General features: G+C 52.7%; 1 protein-coding gene across 3 annotated transcripts in view; it reads left to right on the top strand.

The window, feature by feature from the left end:
• CUX1 (cut like homeobox 1) overlaps positions 1-26,606 on the top strand; it is a 221,664-nt gene that overhangs the window by 55,178 nt on the left and 139,880 nt on the right. For all 3 annotated transcript variants that reach the window (XM_049787851.1, XM_049787852.1, XM_049787853.1), the window contains exon 2: positions 1,908-2,018. In XM_049787851.1, coding sequence (XP_049643808.1) covers positions 1,908-2,018 — 111 coding nt within the window. The remainder of the gene's footprint in view (positions 1-1,907; positions 2,019-26,606) is intronic.

Raw genomic sequence — 26,606 nt, 5'->3', positions numbered from 1 at the left:
CATATGTATGTATGTATGTATGTATGTATGTATGTATGTATGTGTGTATGTGTGTATGTGTATGTATGTATGTATGTGTGTATGTATGTATGTATGTATGTATGTATGTATGTATGTATGGGGAGCCTGGCTGGTTGGCTATATGATTGCCTGCATGGGAAGGGGAAGTCCCTGCCAGCCTGCCCTCCAGTGCCCTGCCAGACTCCACCCTCTGCTCTCTCCTCAGCTGGGGGTACCTTGGAGCAAGTGGAGCATGAAGTGAACCCCATCCACAGATGGCACCCCACTTGGTTCTCTCCATTGTTCTCAAACCTCCCACTAGGGGAGTTGGGTTGGAGCCAGCCTCACACTCACTCGTGTCCACCCAGGACCTCAAGACAAAGGTCCACAGGGGCTGCTCCCACCACCCCTCTCGATATCCTCCCCACGAGGTGCACCAGCCTTGTGTGATGGGAGCCGAATGTCAGCCCCACCATTTGAGCATCAAGCTTTGCAGTAGTGGTGTTTAGGCCCTTCTTGAAGCCTTCCTTTAGAACTTGGGCTCCTGCCGCTTAGATGCTCTGGAGCCGGCCTCCTTCGCAGACTGTTTATAGTTTGCACAGCCTTCTGCTTATCTGACTGCTCGCCTCTCTCCCCCTGCAGCTCCGAGCTGCTTTTCCCGCTGCTCTTTTTTCCCTCTCCTGCACCGACTGGGCCGCGATTCAAATGTGGTCTATCAGCGCGGGCTGTGTTTCCCTCTGCGCCGCCGCGCTGTGACATCTGTTCTGCAACGCCAGCCCCCGTTCTCTTGGACTGCTCTGCCCAAGAGGCGCTACCATGCCAGAAATACGCCAGGGGAGGGTGGGCGGCGGGGGAGGGGGCGGCGGAGGGATGTGCTACCTCCGCCTCACCCGCTTCTTCTCCCCCTTTTGGATACCGTCCCCGGGTCCGAGCTGACAGCCACTGGCTGTGGGTTCCGGCACTGCTGTCATCTCGCCTGGCAGGGACCCCTGTGATGAAGGGAGGGAGCGCTCATGGTGTGACTTTGAGAAACACCCCCCCCCCAACCTCTGTCAGTCTGAGAGTAGTTGGATGTCCTGGGGTTCACTGGGCCTCCCTTACAGACTTCCAGCCTTGGTTAAAGGACTTTGCATGGCTCAGCACCATGGCCCATCCCCTGAGAAGCCACTAGCAGATGTGTGCCCTCAGGTCTGTAGTGTCCCAACCAGAACTGGGGTCTCTGAGCTCTCAAGGTGAACCTGGAGCGCCCCCTTTGGGGCCTGTCTGCCTCAGGCTCATTTGAAACGGAGTCCCCCAGCATTCTCAAGGCTAGGCCAGGTGGGTGCTGTTTGTCATGGCTAGCACAGATGCCTCCTACCGCCCCAATGCACAGAGTTTGCATGAAGGCAGAACAGGGTGAGAAAAGTTACCATTTCCCAGGTCCTAGAGTTTGTGGGATACCAGACTCGTAATTCTTGGAATATCCAGTTAAAGGTCTGTCCTGAAAGCAAGTAACAGGCCTGTTCTGAACGGGTAGGGACACAGCATGGTGCAGCATTGCTCAGCCTCTTGGAAGCCCCACAGTGAATATTTGTGGCATGCAGACATGTCATTTCTTCCTGCTAGAGATTTCTGGTCCCCTGTGTGGAACAAGAATGAACAGAAACCCCCACCCCCACCCCCCACAGTCTGTCGGTCCTGACTCAGCTGGGCAACCTCAGGGGCATGTCAGGTTCTGGGCTGGGCCAGTGGCTGCTGCCCCCAGGATGGTCACTCTGTGTGTGTCCATGTGTCCCCATTCATGTCCTGTCCATCCATCTGTCTGCCTGGACTGGTTTCTCTGACGTGGGGCACCCCCGAAATCCCCTGGGCCTGTCCTTACTCCTTAGGCCAATTACAACCTTGTTTTCCTTCTTGTTTCGCTGCAGAGGGAACTCGATGCCACCGCAACAGTATTGGCGAACCGACAGGATGAGAGCGAGCAGTCTCGGAAGCGGCTCATCGAGCAAAGCAGGGAGTTCAAGAAGAACACTCCAGAGGTGAGCGAGCGAGCGAGCGGGCAAGCAAACAAGCCATGGCTCGGGGTCTAGGTGGCTGCTCTGCACCTGTCCCAGATGTAGATTGCGGGTACCTGTGGCTGCAGGATGGGGCCCATTTGGGCAGCATGTCCTAGCAGCAGGGATTTCCCCCAAGACTCTCATCATGCCCCTCATTCCCTTGAATATCCATCTGAGGACCATATGAGCAGGAAGGAGACTGATAGCCATTTGAGTAAATGTGTGGATCTTTCCAGAAGCTTCAATCCTGGGCTCGCACCTCTGTGTGCGTCCCTGTGTGTGCAGTCCAGGCTCCATTGCCCCCTTGAACAGGCCTGGAGACATGTCAGCAGTCCCTGGACAGAGCTGCCACCCACTTGGTCATTGTTCTGTGTGTATTCGTGCTGGGGCCCGTGTGGCCTGAACTTGTGAGTCCTCTTGAGAAACTGAGTCATTGTCAGGGAGAAGCAGGGCCCTATTCTCAGTGGTCACCACCTGGACCCCCACCGGTGTCTCCTAACTGAGCGGGCGGTTTGACACGGCCAAGAGTGGGAAGGTGGCCCTGGGTTCACCTTGGGACATCGGATGTTTGGCCTGGCAGAGTCACACTGTGACACTGATGAGAAAGTGTCTACACAGCACATCCCTCAGACCAGACTTGGGATTAAGCAGCTCTGGGCTTGTCTTCCCCACCCCTCACCCCGCTTTAATGCGGTGTGCCCATCTACCTGCCAGCCACCCCCGAGCAGAGCTGCTGGGGTGTCGGGATTGTCTGCACCCTCATGTTCCCTGGCTATACCCGTCATGTCAGAGCTCACCTCTGGCCTGTTCCCACCACCATGTCCTTGTTCCTCTGCTCGGCCTGTCCTGCCCTGGTGAATATTTCACAGGAAGGAAGGAGAGTGCTCTCTCTTAGGACGGAACCTTCTAGAAGGGGCGTATGTATCAGTGGGGGACTTGCTTAGAACCCTGTGTTCCCAGGGGTGTGAGGAGACTAAGCATGTGGTTGGAAAGGCGTGTACATGGTGTAGATGTGGGCCAGGAACCCAGGATGTTTCCTTGCACCATGAAAGCAGGATCTTTGGTGTAGACATGGGCAGGAATGTGAGTATTTCTTGACTTTGTGAGAGCAGGCCCTGTGGTGTAGACATGGGCTAGGACACTTGGGAGCCCCATCCCTGGCCCCATGACAGCAGGCATGATTCCATGACATCTGCAGTGTAGATGCAGACAAGGACCCTTGACTGTTGCTTGGCCCCTTGAGTGCAGCGCCTCTGGTATAGACTCAGACTAGGCCCCCTGGGTGTCCCCTGGCTGTGCGATCTAGAACATTGGTTTGTGGTGTAGACGCGAAAGCCCTGAGTTCAGGGAAGGCAGCGGATGCCCCCCAGTGACGCTGTATCCAAGAGATGACAGGCAGAAGTTCAGTTTGTCGTCTACTAAAAATGTAATGACAGCCTCTGAGGCACAGACAGGATTGCTTTGTGTGTGTATATGGTTAATGGAGGTACAGTGACCCCCCCCCCCCAGTACACAGCACTGCCCCATCACTGTATGGTTACTGGGAGGTACAGTGCACCCACTGCCCCATACTATGTCTCATGCGCACACCCATTGTTCAGACACTTGAGAGAGGTGTGGAATAGAGGGGGGGGATGTATTGTGTCTGTGGGGCGTGTGGGGGATGTGTTGTGTGGTATGTGCAGCATGTTATGTGTTACATAGCTTGTGTGCAAGAGTTGTGTGGTATATAGCGTTATAAAGTGTAGTTCGTTGTATATTGGTGCACATAATGTTGTGTATGGACTATGTGGCATTATGTGTGACGAATGTGTGCAGATGCATTCACACACACACATTCAGTGTGGGAAGTTCCGCCCAGGCCTGGCACTGGGAGTCCAGCGCTTGTCTTTTAACTGGGAACATCATCTGCAGGACACAGGAGATAGAGCTGGTTTCTGCTTCCCCTTTGCACACACACAAATAGACACACGCAATACAGAAATAGACACTCATGGACACAGACACACGCGCACACTACACACCAAAAAGTCCTAATGGTTTTGCCTAGGTGTTGCAAACATTGGTTTTTAAGTGTGGCCCAACCCTTTTATAGACACTCCCAGACAGTCCGACTGTATGGAGAAAAATCTTGTCTCTGTTCTGGAACCTCCTCCTTCCCTCCTCTCACTTCCTCTTTCCCTTCTTCCCTCCCTTCCTCCCTCTCTCCAAGGATATTATCCTGAGGCTGGTGCATCTGAAATATTCCAAACGCAAACTTCCCCCCTACAACACTTCCCCCAACAACACTCCTGTCTCTGCCACACAAACCCTGCAGCTCTTCCAGTAGGCTTGTTTTGGGTTCTGTTTGACAGTCTCCCAGCAGTGCTCAGGGGTCCTTGAGACTGCTCCCCATGAAACCAGCAAACTGGGCCACAGATTCCGTGTCGGGCTCCAGGGTCTGGAGTTGGCGGGGCCTCCTTGACGTCTGATTTCAATTCTTTCTTCACAGTGCCAGGGTTTGAACTGGGAGGTGCGTGTGGGTTTTTCTAGGAATAGCCTAGGAGCAGGCCTAGGGACCCTGAACCAAACCATCTCCTCATTCCTGGAAGCATGATTTCAGGGCCCACTAGGGAGAAGGGGGATATTTGGGGCACAGTGAGTTCTCTGGGAATTGCTCTAACCTTCCAGTTAGCTTTTATGTTTGCTTGCTTTCCAGGCCTGGGTTTGTCTAATGCAGTGGTCCTCAAACTATGGCCCGGGCCCACATATTGTATTTGTATCTGTTTTGTTTCTTCATTGCAAAATAAGATATATGCAGTGTGCATAAGAATTCGTTCATGGGGCCGGTGAGGTGGCGCTAGAGCTAAGGTGTCTGCCTTGCAAGCACTAGCCAAGGAACGGACCGAGGTTCGATTCCCCGGCGTCTCATATGGTCCCCCCAAGCCAGGGGCAATTTCTGAGCGCATAGCCAGGAGTAACCCCTGAGCATCAAATGGGAGTGTCCCCCCAAAACAAACAAACAAAAAAAGAATTCGTTCATAAATTTTGTTTTTACTATAGTTAGACCCTCCAATGGTCTGAGGGACAGTGAAGTGGCCCCCTGTTTAAAAAGTTTGAGGACCCCTGGTCTAATGGTTCTCAAGCTCCTCTGGCCAGGCCAGAACCAGACTTCTAGCCACTCTGGTCTCTTATTTTTTATTTATTTTTGTTTTGTTTTTGGATCACACCCGGTGGCACTCAGGGCTTACTCCTGGCTCTGCACTCAGAAGTCGCTTCTGGCAGGCTCGGGGGAACATATGGGATTGTGGGACTTGAACCAGGGTTCGTCCTGTGTTGGTTGCATGCAAGGCAAACACCCTACGGCTGTGCTATCACTCTGGCCCCTGGTCTCTTCTTAACTGGGCCCGACTGGCTAAGCAGACTCAGGCCTTGAGCGGGCAGTGCTGCCCCACCCGCACCCAACCTCTCCAGCAGATGGCAGGGAGGGCTGTGCTGGACTTGTGGCTGCTTATCTAGGTTGGTTCTTTCCCGCCAGGACTCCCTGTTTCCTGGGGACAGGAGAGGGGGAACCACAACTGAGTCTTGCACTCACCACAGAACCTCGTGGGGCTCTGGGCCTGCTCCATCTGCCTCCCTGATGCTTGCCCCTTGGCCTTGGCTTCCTAGAAAAATGACCGCATCCCTTCTGCATCTTTTCACACTAAGCTAAGTCTGAGTTCCGTCATCTCTCTTTGCATCCTGTTGCATGTAATATGGGGGAAGGGAAGATGTCCAGGGGTCACTCCTGGCAGTGCTTGTGCCACTGGGCCTGATACTCAGTGTTATCAGGCCCCAGTGCTGGGCCACAGGGACCACCAACCTCAGTTCAGTCCCCTCCATCATGAGCCCTGGCCTTAGGCCTGTCTTGTCTCTGTGTCATTTGTCCCAGTGACACCTGGCTGTGCTGTGAGCACAGTAGAGGATTGGTTTCCCAGGTGCCCGACTTCTTCCATGTCATCTTCTTCCCCATCCTTCTTGTCTGGGTCAGGCTAGGCCTCGACCTTGGAGCTAGCATCGGCACTGACTGCTGCTGCGTCTCCCTATCCCCATGGGGAAGGTGACCCCAGCATGACACCAGCTCCTGCCTTCTGGCTCCCAGCCCCAACCAGCAAGCTCCTCTGGGGACCCATCTCTCTGTGCTGCGGGCCGGGCCCCCCTCCCCGCCGTCTCCCAGCTCCATGTTTCCTGCTATTAGGATTGAGATGCTCGCTATTTCCTGCTTTTTACGTTCTTGGAAACAGCCATGCGGGAAGAAGCCTTGCATTACAAGGCGGCATGAACAGTACTCAAGAGTGTTTCTGTCCTGGCTGTAGGTGGGAGCCCTCTTGAGGCAAGTGCCTCCCTCTGCCTCCTTCTCCCATCCTGGTACCAGTTCCTTTATGTTCAGTCACTGTTCCCTTCCCTTGGCAGGGTGGGGGATGAGGGTCAGGGGCAGTGGGCATGCACAAGGGGGTTCATGATCTCCTAGGACAGGGCAGGCAGCGGGTGTGGAGGTGGGGCCGTGTCACTCGTGGCCCGAGTCCAAATGCGTTTCGTCACTGCCTCTCTGGCCTTTATATAGCACCGCAGGGAGTGACTCAGCCTGGAAAAAGAGAGTCACTTAAAATAAAGTCGCCTCTCAAGTGGACATTGGCTGCATGGGGCCTGCCTGGCTACAGGTGAAGCCTGGGGGAGGGAGCTGGGCAGGCCAGGTTCGAGGGGGCCAGAGGCTCAGAAGGGTTCTGGCTTCTCATATCAGGGTTCATGTTCTGGCCTTGCCTGAAGCTACCACTAGCCACACTTCTGTGTAAGGGACACACTTGTGTCCAGCAGTGGCAGCATCTAGGATCACGGACCACTCACTGCTGGGCTCTTGTTGGCTTCTGTCCTCATTGGACTCGAAGAGTGACTCACAAATGCCTAAACCCAGTGGCATAATTGTCCTGGTATCTGCCCGGTGGGAGTCTGGCACCCACCTGAACCAGCACAGCACTAAAACGGGCTCACTTGGACTCCCTCACAGGCAGGCCTGGGCCTCTTGGGAAGAACAGCGACCAGCAGGCTTGGGAGAGTGACTGGGGGGTGCAGGGTGAACAGCATCTAAGAAGGGGACACACGCGTACACACACACACAAACACACCCATGCAAGCTGACTTGGGGGTATCAGGAATCTGACACACACAGACACACACAGACACACAGACACACACACAGACACACACACACACACACCTCTATGCAAACTGCTGACTTGGGGCTATCAGGAATCACACACACACACCCATGCAAGCTGCTGACTTGGAGGTATCAGGAATCTACCATGGTCCTGCTGTAGTCATCTCTGCAGAAAGTCACAGTCACGCTGTGAAATTGCAAGGCCCAATCAGCCAGAGAACAAATAATCGGGTACCTCAGTGGGACAGGGTATTAAAATGGAACAGCTCAAGAAATATATGCTTTTTTGGTAGCACTTTCTCAAAAGGATGGCTCAGATCTCTATGGCCCGGCCTTTCTTTCCCAAGGTGTGGGGGAGGAGAGAGAAGGAGATGAGGGCGGCCCACACAGATGCGTTGTGTGCATGCATGTTTCGATGAAGTGGCCTGGATGGGCCAATCCATGGAGAACCTAAAGGAGACGTGTTAGTGGCCACTAGGGGAATGGGGAGTACCTGGGAGTGCTACTGGGGTTTCTCCTTGGGGCGATGGAATGTTCTGAAATGAGGCCTTTGGTGATGGTTGCCCAAGTCAGTGACTGCCAAAGCCACGAGATGGACGCCGTGGTCTGAGTGACGCCTCACACTGACGTGCTTTGTGGATGTGGGTGGGGAGTCGGCCCGGCAGTCAGCCCGGCTGCTCTCCAGGGGGCTGACAGACCTGCTTCAGAAGGGATGTTCACACGAGTGCTCGTGTTGGCCATGGAGACGGTGCCTTGGTTTTTCAGAAGGCCACTTTAGACTCGGGAGAGGCCGTAAAAGCCTAGGGAATCAACATGGAAGTTTAATCATTCTAAGATCACCCGCTGCTGAGTTATAAGAAGACACTTTAACTAGAAACCAAAAGCTTAAAAATTAAAAGTGACCTTTTAACTGTTACCAATTAAACTTTTTAAGCCAGTGGAGCAACCCAGGGTTACTTTCTCCTTTTCTTTTGGTTCCAGAGAGACCCAGGGGTGAGCTCAGGTGACGCATGCAGGATCTCCCCACATCCCCCCCCCCCCCCCCAGTCTGTCCCTTTCTGCAGAGATCCAGCAGCCTGCTGGACAGGACAGATGTGTATGTACTGAGATCTCAGATCACTGGGCCCAGAAACGAAGCCAGTGGGGTAAAAGCTGACATTCCCTGGAGATTGGCACAGTTTATGGAAATGACCATAAGCCAAATCTTCTTTCCCTTGAGATTAATTATATCAGTTAAAAAAGGGACAGTGGGTGGCAAGTCCCACTGAGCCCCAAGATACGTTTTAGGTTGCTCTACTTTAGCCAGAAGGTGGGGGTGGGTGGCTCAGGGATGGGTCATGGAACACTGATTACTGAGTGATGTCAGTCTTCGTTTTACTCGGTTGCCTAAAATGTGAGTTTCAGGGACCAGCAGCAGCCTGGAGTGGCCCCGATGTTTTTAACAGGGAAACTGGAAGATCCAGTTGGGAGAGTTCCAGCATTTTCTGTGGAGTTAGGGCTCACAGCCCCAGTTCTGATTCTTTTCTTTTTCTTTATGGGCCACACCCAGTGGCAGTCGGGTTACTACTAGCTTGTGCCTAGAAATCCTCCTGGCAGGCTTGGGGGAACCCTATGGGATGCCAGGGATCTTACCAAGGTTGATCGAGTACAAGGTAAACATTCTCCCTACTGTGCTGTTGCTGCGGCCCCAGTCAGTTCTGACTTTTTTTTTTTGTTTTGTTTTTGGGCCACATCCGGCATTGCTCAGGGGTTACTCCTGGCTGTCTGCTCAGAAATAGCTCTTGGCAGGCACGGGGGACCATATGGGACACCGGGATTCGAACCAACCACCTTTGGTCCTGGATCGGCTGTTTGCAAGGCAAACGCCACTGTGCTATCTCTCCGGGCCCCAGTTCTGACTTTTAACCACCATTGAGGCAGGTTCCCCTGTTGTGTGGACACTGTGCTGGGCACCAAGCGGCTCCCCGTGGACTCACTCCTGTTCTCCTCACCCAGTCCCATCATTTCCGCTCTGTAGTTCAGATGTGCCATATCAGCCCAGTGAACTGTGGGGTGTGAGGCCTAGGGATCCCACAGTAGGTCCAGCTGATGACACTCCTGTCCCATGACACACGCAGCTCCAAGCAGTCAGTGTAGCCAGTTCCTGGCATGTGACTGCCCTGCTCACCTCAGCTTCAAAGAGGGGCCCCAAGACCAAAGAGGAGGACTTAGGCCACTGGGGTATCTCATCTCACGGGGGGCTTAATCCCAAACTGATTGGTCCTGGGTTCCTTTTAGTGCCCAGATTCCAGTTGTCCAGGCATACAGAGTACCTCCTCCTATGTGCTGCGAGTCTCCAAAGCTGTGACTCCTTCTACACATCTATCCATGCATTTATCTGTGCATCTATCCATGCTGAACAGTCAGTCTCTGCAGATCCACTTCTGGGACTTTTAGGGGAGCTCACAGAAGCTAGGAAGTGTTTGGGGTGACCTGACACTACAGGATCTCCCATCTGTGGTTCAGCTGACCCTTTCAGAGGTAGTTAGTGGGACTCATAAGGTCAGCCAGACCCTCTGGCCCCTTTTCTTTATCCACTCCTGGAGCCAGTGCCTGGAGATTGGCAGTTCATCCCACAGGGCTCAGCTTTAGGAGAAGCAGCAATCTCAGTCCCAGAGACCCCCCAAACTACCGTCACAGTCTGGGCAGTGCTTGGACAGTATTGCAGGTCGTCCTCAACCCATCCTGAATCCTGGGAAACACCCAGTCAGTCCAGCCACTTGCTTTCCCCTGAGCCCACCTATTGGGCTTTACAATGACGGGCTATATTTTTTCTTTTTTCTTTCTTTTTTTCTTTTTTGGGGGGGGGGCTTGGTCATACCCGGTAATGCTCAGGGTTACTCCTGGCTGTGCACTCAGAAATCATTCCTGGTTTGGGGTTCATATAGGACGCCGGGGATCAAACTTAGGTCTGTCCTGGGTCAGCTGCATGCAAGGAAAACGCCCTACCACCGTGCTATTGCTCCAGCCCCAATGACGGGTTATATTTATTTATTTTTTATTTGCTTGTGTTTGGGTAACACCTGGCTCTACGCTCAAAAATTGCTCCAGTCAAGCTCTAGGGACTCATGGGATGCCGGAGATTGAAGCTGGATTGGCCATGTGCTTGGCTCCTCACCCACCCCCAGTTCTTGCATCATTCTGTGGGAGCAGAAAAGAAATTCCAAGACCCAAAAATGTTCATGTCCCTCACAAGATTGGGGAGATGTCATTGTTTTGCCCCTTTGCTTCTGATACTCATTTTTTTTTCTTTAAATTTATTTTTTTAAAAATCCATCACATAGTTTACATAGTTAATCATAATACATTTTTTGCCAGATAAGTGAAAGAAAAGTTACTAAAAAAAATAAAGAAATAATAAAAAAGGAGAGAAAGTTAAAAAAAAAAAAGAAAAAGTACAGGAGCAAACACATTTGTGAAAATGATTGTTCCTCTATGATGCGCATTTTCAAACACACCCGTGTGCGCACACTTCCTACCTATAGACCAGTTTCTTTGCCCTGTGAGTTCAGGTCATACCTGTGTCACTCCCTCCGAAGCATGCTTGCTGTGGTGGTCTCAGCACAGAAGGTTCTCGATGTTTGCAAACTCCCTCTTCCTGCTCAGCTTAGCTCTTGTCAGGGGTTGGACTGGTTCATTTCAGCACAACCCTCTTCCCTAGGGGCCTTGACACTCCCAGGGATGTTTGGCTTCTTGCACCATCCCCTGGTGGAGGAGCAAGAGCTGCCAGTGAGAAGTGGGAGTGCCCTGTCATAAACCTGGGGCCAGACCACCTGGGTCCTTAGTGCTGGGAGCCCATCTCCTGGGACAGCACTTCCAATCCCCTCGCCCGCTGTTGATGGCATCATTAGCATGTCTTGTTTGCATTGGTGAGTCTGGCATGGCCCTTTGGCTTTACGTGGGCCTGTGATGAGTCTTTGGGGATGAGCTTCCAATCTGTCTCTGTTCCCCTGGTCCCTGAACCTGAGAGCCTCTTGCTTCCCACAGCAAGTGACAGGTTTCCAGCCAGTCTTTTCCCTGGTCACTCTCACACCACACCCTAACTACTGTGTTATTACTGTGAATGAGGGCACATTGTTGCCACATCTGGGTATATTGGGGGGAAAGCCCTTTTCTCACTGTAACCCCCAACCTTCAGGTGACATAAAGTGATCGCAGTGAGCTGGAGCATAGAACAGTAGGGAGGGCGCTTGCTTTGCATACGGCCCACCTGGATTTCATCCCTGGCATCCTTTAAGGTTCCCTAAGTCTGCCAGGAGTTATCCCTAAGCCCTCGATGGTGAACCTATGGCAGTAGTGGCACGCAAAGGCCTTACACCTGGCACGTGGGAAGGGGCCCACAATTAAGATATGCTGCGCCTAGCTGAAGTTGCAGCTCACCTGGCAACAGGGTCGGACTGGCCATTGGGAGGACTGGGCATTGTGTGGCAGTTTGGACACTCGGGCTCAAAAAGGTTAGCCATCACTGCCCTAAGCAGAGAGCCAGGAGTCTGTCCTGAGCACCAATGGGTGTGACCCTATTCTTCAACCGCTCAAAAAAAAAAAAATCACTTTTTTTTTTCAGTTCTATCTGCAAAGCTCTGTGATTTTCATTTGGATGTCATTGAATTTGTAGGGCAATTTGGAAGGACTTGATGAAGGGTCCGATGTTTTTTTGCTGGAATTGTTTTTAGATCGTCCTCTTCTTTCTTAGGTGCGTTTCATTGCGCCTGCCTCGCGGGTCTGGGGAAATGACACACCAGCCTCTCGCTCTGTTCTCTCTTGCAGGTTTCGAATGGGAGGATTGATCATTGCTGTCTGAAGCCAGGCATGAGCACATAAACCCCCACTCTGTTATCATAGGTGGCTGTGATTAAGATCAGGGCAAAGGGCGGCCATGGGCCTCCCCGCATTGACAGTTTCCCTTCGCAAGATGAAGTGGTTTTTCATTTCTTGGCCCAGGTCATCAGTAGCTTAAAGCCATTACTGTCTATTGGCTGTTTGGTTTGTCTGAAATATGGGACTGGTCTGAGCCGACCCCCCCAGGGTCAGGTGCTTTCACATGCTCAAGAGTGCCAGGAGCCTCTGTGTGTGTGTATACATGTATGTACATGTGTGTCTCTGTTCACAGATTAGCCCCCAGGGGCCTCTGTTCTAAGCATGTGCTCCTCACTCTCCACTAGCATGTTTCCTGGCTCCTTCCTGTTCTAGTTTTGCTACTTCCATGGACTTTTGAAAGTCGCCACCCACTGAAGAAGAAAAAAAAAAAAGAGGATTTTTTTTTTCCTCTGGCGTGTTCTGGGCTTTCGTCACCAGGGTCGTTCCCATGACCTGTCCCAAGAGGGACGGTGATTACTTACTTTTTACTTGTCCTTTTTCATTAGAAGTTAAAGGACAAGGAGAATTGTATTCAGACTGGTCCCAGGCAAACAACTCATGAGAAACATTTCTTGTCTATTTCAAATCGTTATTGGGCCACAACAAGGAAAAACAAAACAGAACAAAACAAAGCTAGTTCCAGCAATGATAAGGGGATAAAAGCCAAAGTGATGCGTGAGTCAGAATGAAGAAATTAAAGAGGGGAAAGAAAAAAAAAATCCTACCGGGAGGCGGGTTAGGCCAGTCAAGACCAGAGAACTGGTGGCTTAACTACTCTTGCAGCGCTAAGATAAGGGAAATATTTTTATGCCTCTCCCCGCCACCCCCCATTGGAAGCCACTTGTACATGAAATGATGAAATGTTTGGCTATATGAATTTTCTTGATTGGAAGTGTGGGAAAGGAGTTCCATGGTAACCCTTTTTTAAGTAAGTGAACTGGTATGTTAGAATGAGATAGAGCTCAGAGCCAGTCATTCCTATTTTAAAATTCCTTCTGCATGAACACATCTGCAGTGTTGAGGAATATATGGGACATGGACACGGTGCTTCTCTCCTGCCGCGTCTCCAGCGTGTCAATAAATCACCTTTTTTTTCGCCTTTTAAAACGTCTGGCCTTGTAATTTATGTTTGCGTAACCCATTACTAAATCCATAGTAGGTGTTTTAGTTGGCAGGCATTATTTCAGGGGTTCTGAGGAGCTTAAAGGAAAAAAAAAAAAGAAGAAACGGCCTTTTTTGGTATTTATGCTTTTGTGAATGTTTTCCTTAAAAAAAAAGAAAGAAATTGGATTTATAAAAAGCATTTGGGACTAACTCTTCCTTTAGATCACCAGCAAACAATATTAAATCCATGTTCCCACATTATCATTGTTATGGATTTCTTAATATATTATTTTCTACCCCTTAAAATATTAAAAGCCAGTCGAGGAAATTACCCGGATAGTCAGACATTAATTTTGATACAGTTTTCAGTAGATTTTATGTGGTTCAGAAATCATTGCTGGTTCAGGATTTAAAAAAAAAAAAATCCCGCAATGCAGTCAACTATTTTAGTTAGAAAGTGAAGATGAATATATTCATTCTCTCCCAACACTACTTGGTGTTTGAACAGAAATAGAAATATGTTCGGGGTTAGTTCACATACTTGTGGCTTACCTTTGAGTCTTTCTAATTTTTTTTTTTGTTTAGTTTAGTTTTTTTTTTTTTTTAATATTTTGGGTTTTGGGGGCCACACCAGTGATATTCAGGGGTTACTCCTGGCTCTGCTCAAGAATCACTCCTGGCAGTGCTCCGGAGACCATGTGGAATTCCAGGCATTGACCCTCCAGTTGGCCAAGTGCAAAGCAAATACCCTCCCTGCTGTCCCCTGTACTATCACTCTAGCCCTAAAGTCTTTCAAAATTTTAGACAATTTAAAATAATCATTATTATATCTTCTAGCTCAGAATCAGGAAAACTTTTGGCCCATTAATTGGAAAAGATGAAAAAAAATTACTTCTGTTGATCTGCTGTTAAATTTAAAATGAACAAAACCACTCTCTAAGGTTGTTAAAAGGAGAGAGCTGGCTTGTAGTTTTCTTCCTTGTTATTTTCTTTTTTGCCACACTTGGTGATGCTTAGGGGGTTACTTCTGGCTCTGCACTCAGGAATTACTCTTGGCAGTGCCTGGGGAACCCTCTGGGGTGCCAGGGATCATCCACCTTGCTGTCCCGCTCCAGTCCCAGGCTCCCGGTTTTCCAAGCCTCTCGTTTTCTCTTCCCTCTCTTAGCCAGCCCCACAGCTACAAGGAGAATGTCTTCCCACTGAAAACAGGGATCTCCGGGTCCACACCACTAACTAGCATGGCGAGTCTGGATGGGCTCACCTCTCCCCAGGAGCCGGGACATGCTTCTCAGGACACTGGAGCCATGGCCTGGCTCGCCTCTGAGCAGCAGAAGGCAGAGGAGGGTTCCATGGAGTAGGGAGCACTCTCGGCCTGTGACTTGGGGCCCAGCTGTGCCCCGCGCCCTGCAAAGCTTCGTTCAGCTCCCTGTGTCTCGAGTCAGGGATGAAAAATACCGAGCATTCTCCTTGGCGTTTCTTTTCAAGGCAGAGCTAATCCTTCCAGTGCCTTATGTTTTCTGCTAATGCTATTTCTGGATCCGAGACCACGCAATCTGCTGCTCGTAACTGCTCAACCTCCGGCACTTGGAAACTCGTTTCCATTCGGTTTAAAGTGCCTCTTCACTTATTTCTGGAACCTTAGTAGGTTCTGAAGCTCTGCTCTCTGACTTGGGCCCATTCTGACTTCCAGAATGCTGGCCTGGGCCAGTCCTGGCTCCCAGGAACGCTGGCCGAGGACTAAGGCTTTGCCGCTGTCAGGATTCAGGAATCACCCTGGCGGCTTCTGTGCTGGCTCCTCCCTTTGGTCCTCCTCAGCCTGGTGGGTGTCTTCACAAGGCCTGCGGTCATGTCCCAGAAAATGTTTCCACGGGGGGAAGGTGCCAGAAGCTGGAAGAAAGGGGCCAGGAGGTGTTTATCGTCCCAAAGATGCCGTCCAACTTTTATTGTGAACTCGCTTCCAAAGTAAACGTTCAGGCTTCTTTCTAGTCACTTGTGGCCAAAGCACAGTTGGGTTTGCCGGGGTTTCTAGGAGCTAGAGGCAAAAACCCTCCCAGAGCAAGAGGCAGGGCAGGGACCTTGGCAGTTGGTCCTGGCTCGCCCCCCTGGCATTGCATCTGGTTGCCCCTGGGGGGCAGTGTGGGAAAGGGGAGGGGGGGCATGCCTGAGTCATCTCAGGCTCTGATTGAGGGCTAGGGGCATGATCGGGTGTGAAGGTTTCAGGGGGCACCATCAGCCTCCCCCCGGACAAATAGTAAAAATTTGTTCTTGAGGAGGAGTGGAGAGAGGATTTGGCAAAGTTGAGGGGGTCACGGCCTTGCGCCTGCTGGCTTGGAGGACTTGACTGGGACTTCCCTCCCCAGTGCAGGGGTGTTCAGGGTGTTCCATAGTCCCACTTGCCTTGAGGCTTCCTGTGGCATTTCTTGCTCCTTGCATTAGTCCACAGACCAAGAGACCAGTTTTCCTGCCAGGATCATGCTACCACCCTGGAGCAGAGCTGACCCCTGATCCTCACCATTTTAGGGTACTTCTGCTGTATTGTGCCCATGGCCAAATGAGACCCAGCTCCCATGCGGTTCTGGCACTGTGTTCGAGCCATGCCTCTAGCCTTCCTTAGACAAGGCCCACGGGGAGTCCCAGCCCACGATGCTGTCCACTGGAGGGGAGGAAGGAAGAGTGTCATTGGGCCCCAGGAATCAATGCTGCCACTTGTGCTTCCCATTTATTTTCCACACTCAGGGCTGATGTGTGCTCATACAGGGCTCGGCTTATATGTATGTGTGTGTGTGGGGGGAGACACACACACACATACATATAAGAGATGCGCGGGTTTATGAGAATGAGGTTCCAGCAGGTGTAGCCAAGTAAGGCACTTCCCCGCAACCTGGCCTGGCCTCTCACTCTCCTCTGATCTCCAAGGCCTGATTGCCTGCCCATCTCTGGGCTTGGATAAGGCTTCTCCAGCTGCTTCAGTGCTGGGGAAGGTGCCAGCATGTCCCTGGGTGCCCTGTTGGGAGCAGGAGCTGGGAGCCTGGCAGAGGGAGACCAGTTGCCTGCTGGGGGCAGCATTAGGCAGACCACGGGTGGGGGTGGGGTCACTGATCTCCAGACAGGCCCCTCCACAGTGAGCTGAGCAGTGGAACATGCCAAAGACAGCTGGGCTGCAGAAGCCCGACTCTCAGGCACGTGCGCCAGGGCTGTTTGTCCTCTTAGCAAACCCCGACCTGGGCCTGGTCCCTCTGCTGGCCAAAGAGGGGACTAAGGTCAGCCTTTCCTCCCTAGTGCAGGGCCAACTTATCATCCACATTTGCAGCCACTGGGTCCTAGTGGACCGAGAGACTTGTAGCACTAATGGGGATTCCCCCTTCTGCCTTCTACCTGAGCAAAGACTAGGAAAAGGGTGAGTCCCTGAGCCGCAGAGTAGGATACCCTGATGGGCGTAATTACCACCGGCCAAGTGGCCAGGCTTGGGCGTTTACTCAGTGACCCGCATGTCCCCCTCAGCCACAGGTAAACAGTGAGTTGGTTCTCCATGACTGCCTTGCAGCAGACTCGGCCTTTTGTGGGCTCCATGGTTATACTGTTAAGTTAAGGTGTAAGACAGCCCACAGTTCTTCCTTCCCTTCTCTGTGCAGCCCATTGATATGTTTCCTGTCCTCAAACTTGGTCTTTTCCAGAGACTGGCTGGCCAGCTCCTGCTCCAGGGTCTCCACGATCATTCTCTCGATGTCCTTGGGTGTTCACAACTGCCAGAGTTGGATCCTAAGCTTTGGGGCAAATCTGGGCCTTTCCTTACCCTCAGCCTCTTCAGCCCCATCTGCACACCAGGCCCGAGAGGCCTTGAAAGTTGCAGGAAGCGGCTCACAGCTCTGCCCAGAGAAGGGGCACGTATGTGGGTGGGGAGGGGGGACTGGATGCCCCAATTTCCCTGCCTGCTGTGTGAACCCCTTGTGCCCACCTTGCTCCTCAGGGCTAAGCTCCTGGCACCTGGTTGAAGTTGTCAGGGCGGGGGACACCCCCCCCCCACACACACACACAGAGTATGACCCCAGCTTGCCTGGAGCTGCCCGGAGCTTACCCTGGGCCCCCGTCTTTCCGAGACAGGTGGTTTCTCTAACTCCGTGGCCTGGTGCCAGCCGGACCTTGTTTCCATGGCAGCAGCCGGCAGGGGCGGCTCGTTCCTGTCAACCTGGGCCCCTCCCGACCATGCAAGCTGCCAGCTGGCCCAGGGTGGGTCCCTCTGGCCTCTCAGACCCACACTGCAGGGCTGGTGGATGGGATGCCAGGGGGTGGCGAGGTTCAGCCTCACCTCAGAACTTTGTCACAATCTTGGGGCGCCTCTTTGGGGCTTGGGGGAGGGACTCTGCTTTAGAGCCCAGGTAACCCTATTCATCTTTCCTCCCATTCAGGGAAATGCAAAAAGACAAAAATTTAGAAGAGTTACCCAGCATTTTGGCGGGCTGGGGAGGGGGGAGGAGGAGACAGTTATCTCACAGAGATCTCTGTCTTTTTATTTTTTGGGGGGCCCACACCTGGTGACGATAAGGGGTTACTCCTGGCTATGCGCTCAGAAATCTCTCCTGACTTTGGGGACCATATGGGATGCCAGGGGATAGAACCGCGGTCCATCCAGGGTCAGTTGCACGCAAGGCAAATGCTCTACCACTGTGCCATTGCTCTGGCCCCAGCGATCTGTCTTAAAGTGAATTTCCTCCACCCTTTGAACTATAACTCAGCATGAGCCTTGGGAGGGCACTTTGCCCCCCTCTCGCCCCATAGGTCTCATCCTGGCATTCTTGAGCGTTTCTGCTTCATTTCACGCCAGGATCGTGCTCGGCAATGAAGCCTTTGTGATAGGAACTGGTCTACTGGAGGAGTCTGTTTAGAGTTCTGAGTTTTGATAGACCCTTCCCAAGGCTTTGGGCATGCTGGTTCCGAGGGCATTATTACACCACAGAGTTCCAGGCTTGGTCACAAACTTTTCCAGCAGAAGCAGCAGCAGCTCTGGAAGCCCTGGGCGGGGAAGATTGACCTGAGCCTCTCGCTCTCCCTTCCTCGACACTTTTCAGCTTTGGGGCCCACTCTTGAGAGACAGGGTCAGTGCAGCGCCCAGACACGCCGGCACACACCCGTGTCCCCAGCTCCCTGCAAGCGCTTACCAAGTTCTGTTCCGGTTGGTGGAAAAAAGATGCTTAAATCCTAGAAACACGGCTCGCCTACCTTTTTAGGGGATTGCAGGTTTAGCTGGAGGGCTTCCAGAAAAGCATGACTCAGGGAGAAGGGGACCACTCCCAAAGCAGAAGGGTGGAGCTCGGGGCCTGCCACTGGCCGGAAAATTCCCAGCAGGGCCTCGGCCCCCGTCTGGGAGGCAGACACATTGGGTCATAGATTTGCTTTCACAGAATAAGTGAAACGGAACCAGCACGGCTTAAATCCTCATTCCAGAAGGCCCAGTTTCTGCAGGTGTGGCTTTCGCTCTCCAGTCTATTCAGTAGCCTTGGAAATGCTCGTCCCCGTAGGCCGCATCTGCACCCTGCCAGCTCTCCGGCTGCCAACGGGAGACAGGCTGTCGCCTCTTCGCTTTGCCAACCGCTTGTCTCCGGGCAGAAAGTGAGCAGCGTCGTTCCCGAAAAGATCCCAGCCGCCTTGTCTTCCTTCCCCTGCTGGTGCTTCTCGTTTGCACATTAGCAACCGTCGAGCCGTGCCCCCACTTCTGCTCCCCCTGCTCCCCTGTCCTCATCTCCCTGGCCCTTAGAAAGCCAATCTACAGTGTGTGTTTTAACTGGTTGGCATGTCTGTATATCCTGTGTGTGAGTACGCACGTACATATTTTGGGAGTTTGTTGTTTTTGTTTGGGGTCACATCTTACATATATGGGATGCTGGAGATCTAATCTTGTCTGTGTCGTGCAAGGCAAGCAACCTTCCTCCCTGTCCTGCTGTTGCTCCAGCCCACTGTGCATGGCCCGTTTGGAGCAGTGGTGACTGGTTCCCCATCTTGCCTCTTGGGCTGCTGTGGATCATGTAATCTCATCACAGGAGTTCACAGGTGACCCCACACCCCTGCCCACTGCACCCCACACTTCCCTTCTCTCCGCACACATGACACTGAGGACAGAGATGGGGTTTCTCCTGCGAAGTGACCGACTGGGGTGAGAGGCAAGTGACCCAGAGCAGAGACACCACTAGACCCAAGGTGGAGTGTGGCATGGCCAGCAACAACAGGAGAGACCCCATCCCTTAATCATACAACTTTTGTTGATGAAAAGCACAAAGATGGACTGGAGCGACAGCATAGAAGAGAAGATGTTCGCTTTGCACATGGCCACCTCAGGTTTGATCCCTGGCATCTCAGATGGTTCCCCACAGTCTGTTAGGAGTGATTTCCGAGCACAGAGCCAGGAGTAACTACTGAGTGTGCTGAGTGTTTCCCCAAAACCCAAGAAAAAGAAAATAGTACCAAAGGGAGCCAAAGAGGCCACTCACACCCTAGATCCTTGGCATCCCCATGTTCCCCAGACACTGATCACACCTTCTGTTGATTTTCTCTTGGCTGTACTTAGATATTCTCAAAGGTGGACTCTTGTTCAGAGCAACTTCATTAGAGTAAAAGCCTTGGCTTTTCCAAAGTGGAATTAAAAAATCACATCGCCTCCCCTCCCCCATTTATTATTATGGGCCATTTGAGACTTCCCCAGTGGGTGCAGGAGCCCCATGCCAGCTGTGCCAGACATCCACATGTCCCTGTTCTGCAGCTGGGCTTTTTCTGGTTTAGACCCCAATGCCCTCCCCCAGCAGGCCCAGTGGTGCCCAGTATGATGGGAGGAAGCACCACCCTGGGGTCCCCACTCTCGGCTCTCTCCCAGAGTTCCCATGCATCGTGCTCATGGACAGTGGCCGCTTACTCTGATCTCTCCCTAAGTCTTCACACATTGCACCCTCTTAGGGTCCCCATACATGGCATTCTTTTGGGGTCCTGCACGCAGTCTCTCTCTCTCTCTCACACACACACACAGTCCCCCCTCCCTCCTGGCTTTCCTGGGCCCCGTTCCCTTGCAGGCCTCCCTCCTCCAGACCCAGTGCTTGCTGTCCGGGCGTGGTGGCTGCATGTCTGCCCAGGGGAGCGTGTCTAGTCAAACAACACGGTGGCCCGAAACACACACAGGCCCTGCCAAAACCTCCATTAGCGCCATGACTCAGGAGGGAAGCCTGTGTGCGTGCAGGTGGCCAGCCTGTACTGGGTAGCAGACCCAGCCTGGGGTCCTCTACAGCTCCAAGAGGGCCGTGCATACAGGGGGGCAACAGGGCGTTTGAGGGAGGGCGCTATCACAAGGTCAGGGTGGGCAGGTGGTACAGAGAAAGATAGGGTTGAGAAGCAGAGAGAAGTGACTTCCTGTGACAGCAGGAGAGGGCTCCCCTGTGACCCCAGTTGGGGATAGTGACCAAGCATTCACTCACTCTGGGTCGGGGAGAGCCTGCATGGGCCTGCCCCATAGTGAATCACCAGTGAGAGTTTCAAGGCAGCGCTCACTTCCAAAGGACCCTCCCCCCTCTCCCTGGACAGCTGAGAGCCCCCAAGTGGCGGGTTGTGGCAGAAGAGGTGTCACCCTGGCCTGGGGAATGGCCAGGAGGTCAGGGTTAGTGCCAGGCCAGTGGCTTCTGATCCCTACATACAGAGCAACTGGTGGGAGCACAGGAGGCAAGGTACTAGTGCCCGCCCTCCCAGATCTGGCCTTAGGACTCCCTGAGACCCCACAAGGTGCAGAGACGAGGGTGAGCGAGCACAGTGCCGGCCCTGAGTCCGTGGCCTTGGCACGCCTCGGCCCAGGCTGGACAGAGTCAGGCGAGTTTTGTGCCAGCATCAGAGTATGCTTCAGAGCGGCCACTATCATTTCAGTAGAAAACATCACGGTCCTGGCCGCTCAGAATCCAGGACCCAGTGCCAGGAAAATGGTATAAATCAAACCAGTCATTAATATTTTTATTTAAATATAAGAACATTCCCTCTGTTGAATATTTTAATTTTTTAAATTTTTGTTTGTGGGGCCAGAGAGATAGCATGGAGGTAGAACGTTTGCCTTACATGCAGAAGGTCGGTGGTTAAAATCCCAGCATCCCATATGGTCCCCTGAGCCTGCCAGGAGCGATTTCTGAGCATAGAGCCAGGAGTAACCCCTGAGCACTGCTGGGTGTGACCCAAAAACAAAACAAAAAAATTTGTTGTTGTTTTTTTTATTTACTTTTGTGGGGAGGCATATCTGTTGATACTCAGGAGTTAATCCTGGCAGTGCCCTGGGACTACCAGATAGGATGTCGGGAATTGAACCCGGGTCACCCAGGTTCAAGGCAAGCACCCTTCCTGCTATCCTGTCCTCTGTTGAATTCTGTAAATTGGATCTAAGAACTAATCTGTTGCTTGTTAAAATTGCACCAGGATTCAGGCAAACCCTGTTTTCCTGGGAGTCCCAGAGAGCTTGAGGCTCTGGAGTCTTGAAGGTTCTTTCTGCCAGCTGCTGCTCTTCTTCACTTCCTCCTCCATTCGGTCTGGAGCTGGATGGCATCAGCCAGGGCCGTGGTTGGGACTGAGGTGAGGGAAATAACTCAAAGGGATGGGCACACGCTTTGCACACGGGCACCTCCACACAGTTTCCTGGCACCACCTGTAGCGATCCTGGAGCACCAGGTCACAGGGAGGCCCTGAAAACCATGCAGAAACAAAAACAAAATGGTGGTGGTGGGGGGAATGAAGATGGGGGATTTGAAGTGTTCCTTGCCTGGTCTGTGCCAGACACTGGGGTGGATTTGGAGTGCATCGTTAGACTAGAGCTGTGGGTTTTGGAAAGGGCCATGGGGAGTCCCAAATGGAGATGGTGGTTGGGGCCTCATACATGAGATACAGGATGGTGGAGCCTGAACCCCAGAACCCCGAAGCAGCCCTGAAGTGACTGAGTGGGCACGACTGGGTGAAAGCGGGTTTCTGGAGGGTTTGATGGTGATAGAGACCTCAGCATGGAGAGGAGGGTGAAGGCCTGAGGACAGACCATTGTGATTCCTGATTTCTGAGCGAAGCCTTACAGTGAGAAAGTAGCTGGACTCGCTTCTGCGGACCTTGGGGTCCACCTTGGCTGCTTCTAGACCACTGCACACCAGAGAGGCAGCACCTCAAAATTCTGTCCTGGTGTCCTGGGTCAGTCGGTAGCAAATAGGATTAGGTGTGTATTGGAGGATGCGGGCAGTGCTGGGGGCCAGCCTGCAGGGTTAGCAGCAAGGGGAAGCCGTGATTTTTCAGTGCTTTGGGGACAGCTTTGGGGCTCAGCCTTGTGACACACACACACACACACACACACACACACACACACACACACACACACACACACACACACACACACCCCAGTATCAAAGGATCATCTGAGCATAATCTTTATTTTTTAAACTTACTTTATTTATTGATGTATTGGTTGGTTTTGGAACCACACCCAGCAGCGCTCAGAGGTTACTCGACTCTGCACTCAGAAATCACCCCGGCAGGCTGGGGGACCATATGGCATGCTGGGAATCGAACCAGATCCCTCCCAGGTCAGCTACATGCAAAGCAAACGTCCTACCGCTGTGCTATCTCTCCGGGCCCATCTGAGCATAATCTAGAGTACTAGATTACTAGAGTACTAGATTAGTAGAGTACTGAGCACTGCCCGATGTGCTAACCCCCTGGACCTCCCCCTCTCCCCACCATCACCACCAAAATAATAATGATTTGGCCAAACTCCTTTTGTCAATAATCTCACAGTCCCAGGGACACCCAGTGATCAACAGGGAGGTGCTGCCCAGTGGGGTCAGGCTGACCTGGCAGGAAGCAGTGGCCTGAACGAAACTTGACTCCCCATGTCTGAGTACACATGGGACATGTCTTCAACCCAAGGGGCTGGTAAGGACCATGTTCCCAAAACCTCCCCCAAGGGACAACCTTTGCCAAGAGAGCTAGTTTCAGGAGGGAGCATCATGCATTTTGATTTTGGGACCTTGACTTTTTTTTTTTTTTTTCCAAGAGGAAACTTTCCAAACAGCAAAGGAAGCATCTTTGGCTGCAGGCGGCCGTGCTGGCTTTGTGGCTAAGCCTGCGGGTGAGGGAAGTTCAAAAGGGCTAGTTTGGGGTCAGCGAGGGACTCCCCGCCAAGTGGAGCTCCTTCGGAAAGCACCCCTCCCTCTCCGTAGGACCCCTCCCCCGCCCAAACCCCAGAGACTACAGTCTGCCGAGGGATTTCCAGCCCAGACAGGCCCTGGTGGCCTCTTGGCCAGGAGACCTGTGCTGCCTCTTTTCCTCTCTACGTCTTTTCTGTGCTCATGTTCCCGCGCGGCTCCCAGAACTATAATTAACTCGCAGGACGCCAGGCAGCCCGATTCGGCCAGGCGCCAAGAAATCAGCCCCAATTACTATATTCACATTGTCAGTAATGCCCACTTCACAGCGTCTGCTAATTTGAAATGGCAAGTTCCAACTTTCCATAGTAAAATTACCATTTTTTGGGGGGTTACTGTTCTATTACATGCTGATCTTTGTCCATTATTTTGTCTACGTAACCCGGGGATTATAATGACAATTAGTTGTCGAGTGTTTCCAAAGGGAAAAAAAATGATTTGTGGGCAGTCGCCTTGCTCTTAAGTCAAAAAGCTAGTGTCTGCCCTGATGGGTGAGCGCGACCTGGATACTTGGCAGAAGTCAGCTGTGCTCCCCAGATAATAACGGGGGTGCACTAAAGTGGGGGCACCCTCTCAGAGTCAGACTTGCCCAATGTGTGATAATAGGGGGCACGACTCTGTGTCCCCAAGATCCCTGGGCTTGCTGCCTCTTGCTGAAGCGCAGGCAGAACCACCCATCTCTCCTGGGGGCTCTGCTGGGGACCCCTATATATCTCTTGTAGAGAGGGGCAGGGCTGGATTTCCTGTAGCCGCAGAGTCCCCCTGACTCTGGGAATTGGGTTCACCCATCCGATGCATTTGTTGCTTCAGACCCGCATGCCACATGTCACAGTGGGGTGTAACAACGATATCAGCTGGGAGCCTTAGAGCCCCCCAACCTTGGATGCCCCTGCAGTAACCCCATGTCATGAAGGTGTCATAAAGTGCCTGCCCTCAGCTGAGCAGAAGTGACTCGCTCCACAGTGGCTCCCTTGGTCAGCTTTCCTCAGTTTCCCCTGGGTGCCCTGTGGAGAGGCCCCACAGGCCAGGGAACAGATGACTCTGTCTTTCTGCCCTATGGCCACCCAAGGAGAGCTCTCGCAAGCAGAAAGTGGGGGCTTCTGGAGAAGGAGAAGTTGGAGGGGGGGGGCCTTCCATCAAGGAGTGTGTGCCAGAGCAGCTCCAGGGCCGCCACCTCGCTTAGGACCTTGTGGCCCATGTTCTAGTCTCCACCCTTCTCAGCTGCACCCAGAGTCCAGTACCCAGACTCGAGCCGCCCTCTCCTAGCGAGGGGCACACTCATGCCCCCATCTTGTCTCTGTGCCTTTTTCCTCACATGAGTCCCCTTTGATCTGCCTGCGTGGCTGGAATCGGCCTTTCCCGGCCCACACAGCGAAGAAAACAAAGCCACGTATGTGATGCCACGTACGTGTAGGAAATCCAGATCTGAGCGAGCCTCGTGTTGATAATGGGTGAACAAGGCCTGGCATGAGACACCCCCCCGAGTCTCAGTCAGGTGGCATCAAACACATGGCCCAGTTGTCCATGAACCCCCCCCCTCTTTTCATTCCCCTCCCCACACGCTGAGTGACTTTTCCAGAATGGTGCCCGGCATGCTCCAGTGGGTCCTGCAGAGGAGAGGGGGAGGGAATCGGGCTGGGGGTGCAGCCCAAAGTATTTGCTCTCCACAGAAGTAGCTGACCCCAGCCTGGTTCTCGGCGAACCAGGGCCTGTCATGGCTCTAACAACTGACAGTGGTCCCAGGCCTCCACGACACTGCTACCTTGGTAGCTTTCTTGTCCTGGGTTCCCCTAAGAGGTTTGCTTGACATCCACATCTCTGGGGAGCCATCAGTGTGGAAGGCTCTGAGAAGTCCTGCAGGGAGAGCAGCAGAAAGAGGGTACTGCCAGCCTCACTCCTGTGCCCCGCAGTTTCCTGATTACCCGGCAGAACCCCGACCCCAGGCTGGCGGCTGTTTCCTCAGAGGGCAGAGTCCATGCAGCAGCACCTCTGCACCCGGGCACAGCCACTTCCGCCTCCCTCAGCCCAAGCCCTTTTATCCTTAGACTCTTGGACAGTCCTGGGGAGACGAGACAGGGAGGGAGCCATGGTGTGGCAAGGAGGGTGCTGGCCTTCTATACAGTAGGCCTGGGTTTGGTCTCCAGCATTCTATGGAGTCCTCTGAGCATAGCCAGAAGTACTCTCAGGAGCACAGAGCCAGGAGTCAGCCCTGAGCACTACAGAGTGTGGCCCCAAAACAAAACAAAACAAAAAAAATAGACATAAAACGTGAAAATTTACTGATTATAAATCATAAAATATTCTGAAAACAGACCATTTGATTACATAGATCCTCCTGCCTTTGGAATTGGTTTGGAACCACAGAGGCCCACTCCTTTCTTCTCTACTTTTTTTTGAAGGCCTTCCTCTTCATGCCCATAGTGGTGGGTATTCTCCCCGCAAGAGGGAGATTCTGACTGTCTCGTACTCACGGCTCAGCCTGTCTATTGCCTTCCCTCTGAGATCCAGACTGCTCCTGTGTGGGCACCCTGTCCCTAGCCTTCCTGGCACACATGACCACCCCTTCCTCCAAAATGAACACAAGAGCCTGGCCTGTGGTAGCTATGGTGCGGTGTTGGGCTGCGGGGCCTGGTTGGGCCCTTGGGCACCTGGACCAGGGAGTGGAGTCGGCCCCTGGGCTCCCCGGCCCCTGGGCTCCTTGGCTCCTGAAGAGGAAGGCTTCACACTCATTTCCTCCTTGCCCGAGCCTGACTCACTGATTGATTGATGTTTGGAAATTGTGACTCATCTCATTTAGAGAAGGAAAAAGGAAATTTTGCTCTCAATCTCCCTCCCTCTCAAATCAGTAAGAAATAAAGGCGTTGGCAGCCCCCAAATGGGCACAGCAGGCCTTTTGCAGCTCCAGGGAAGGTGCGGAAGAGGAAAAGGTGGAGGAGGAAGAAGAGGAGGAGGAGGAGGGAGCTTCTTGAGGGTCACCACCTGTGGGACTGCTCTTGGTGGCCTTGGTGCATTCTGCATGGAGTCATCTGTGACTTCTCTTTTCCTAAGAAATAATGTCACACACTCCCCCTTCCCAGTTGTCACATGAGCTTCCCAGGGCCACGCGGCAAAGCTGCATGTGGCCTGGTATATGTGGGGAGGGTGCTGGGTGCCACTGAGCCTGGCCTCTCAGCTTGGGGGAGGCCCTGGGCCATCTGCTTG

This window comes from Suncus etruscus, chromosome 15 (genome assembly GCF_024139225.1).
Source record: "Suncus etruscus isolate mSunEtr1 chromosome 15, mSunEtr1.pri.cur, whole genome shotgun sequence".
NCBI lineage: Eukaryota > Metazoa > Chordata > Mammalia > Eulipotyphla > Soricidae > Suncus > Suncus etruscus.
Note: the sequence above shows the minus strand (reverse complement) of the source record. Positions and strands in the feature narration are given on the sequence as shown.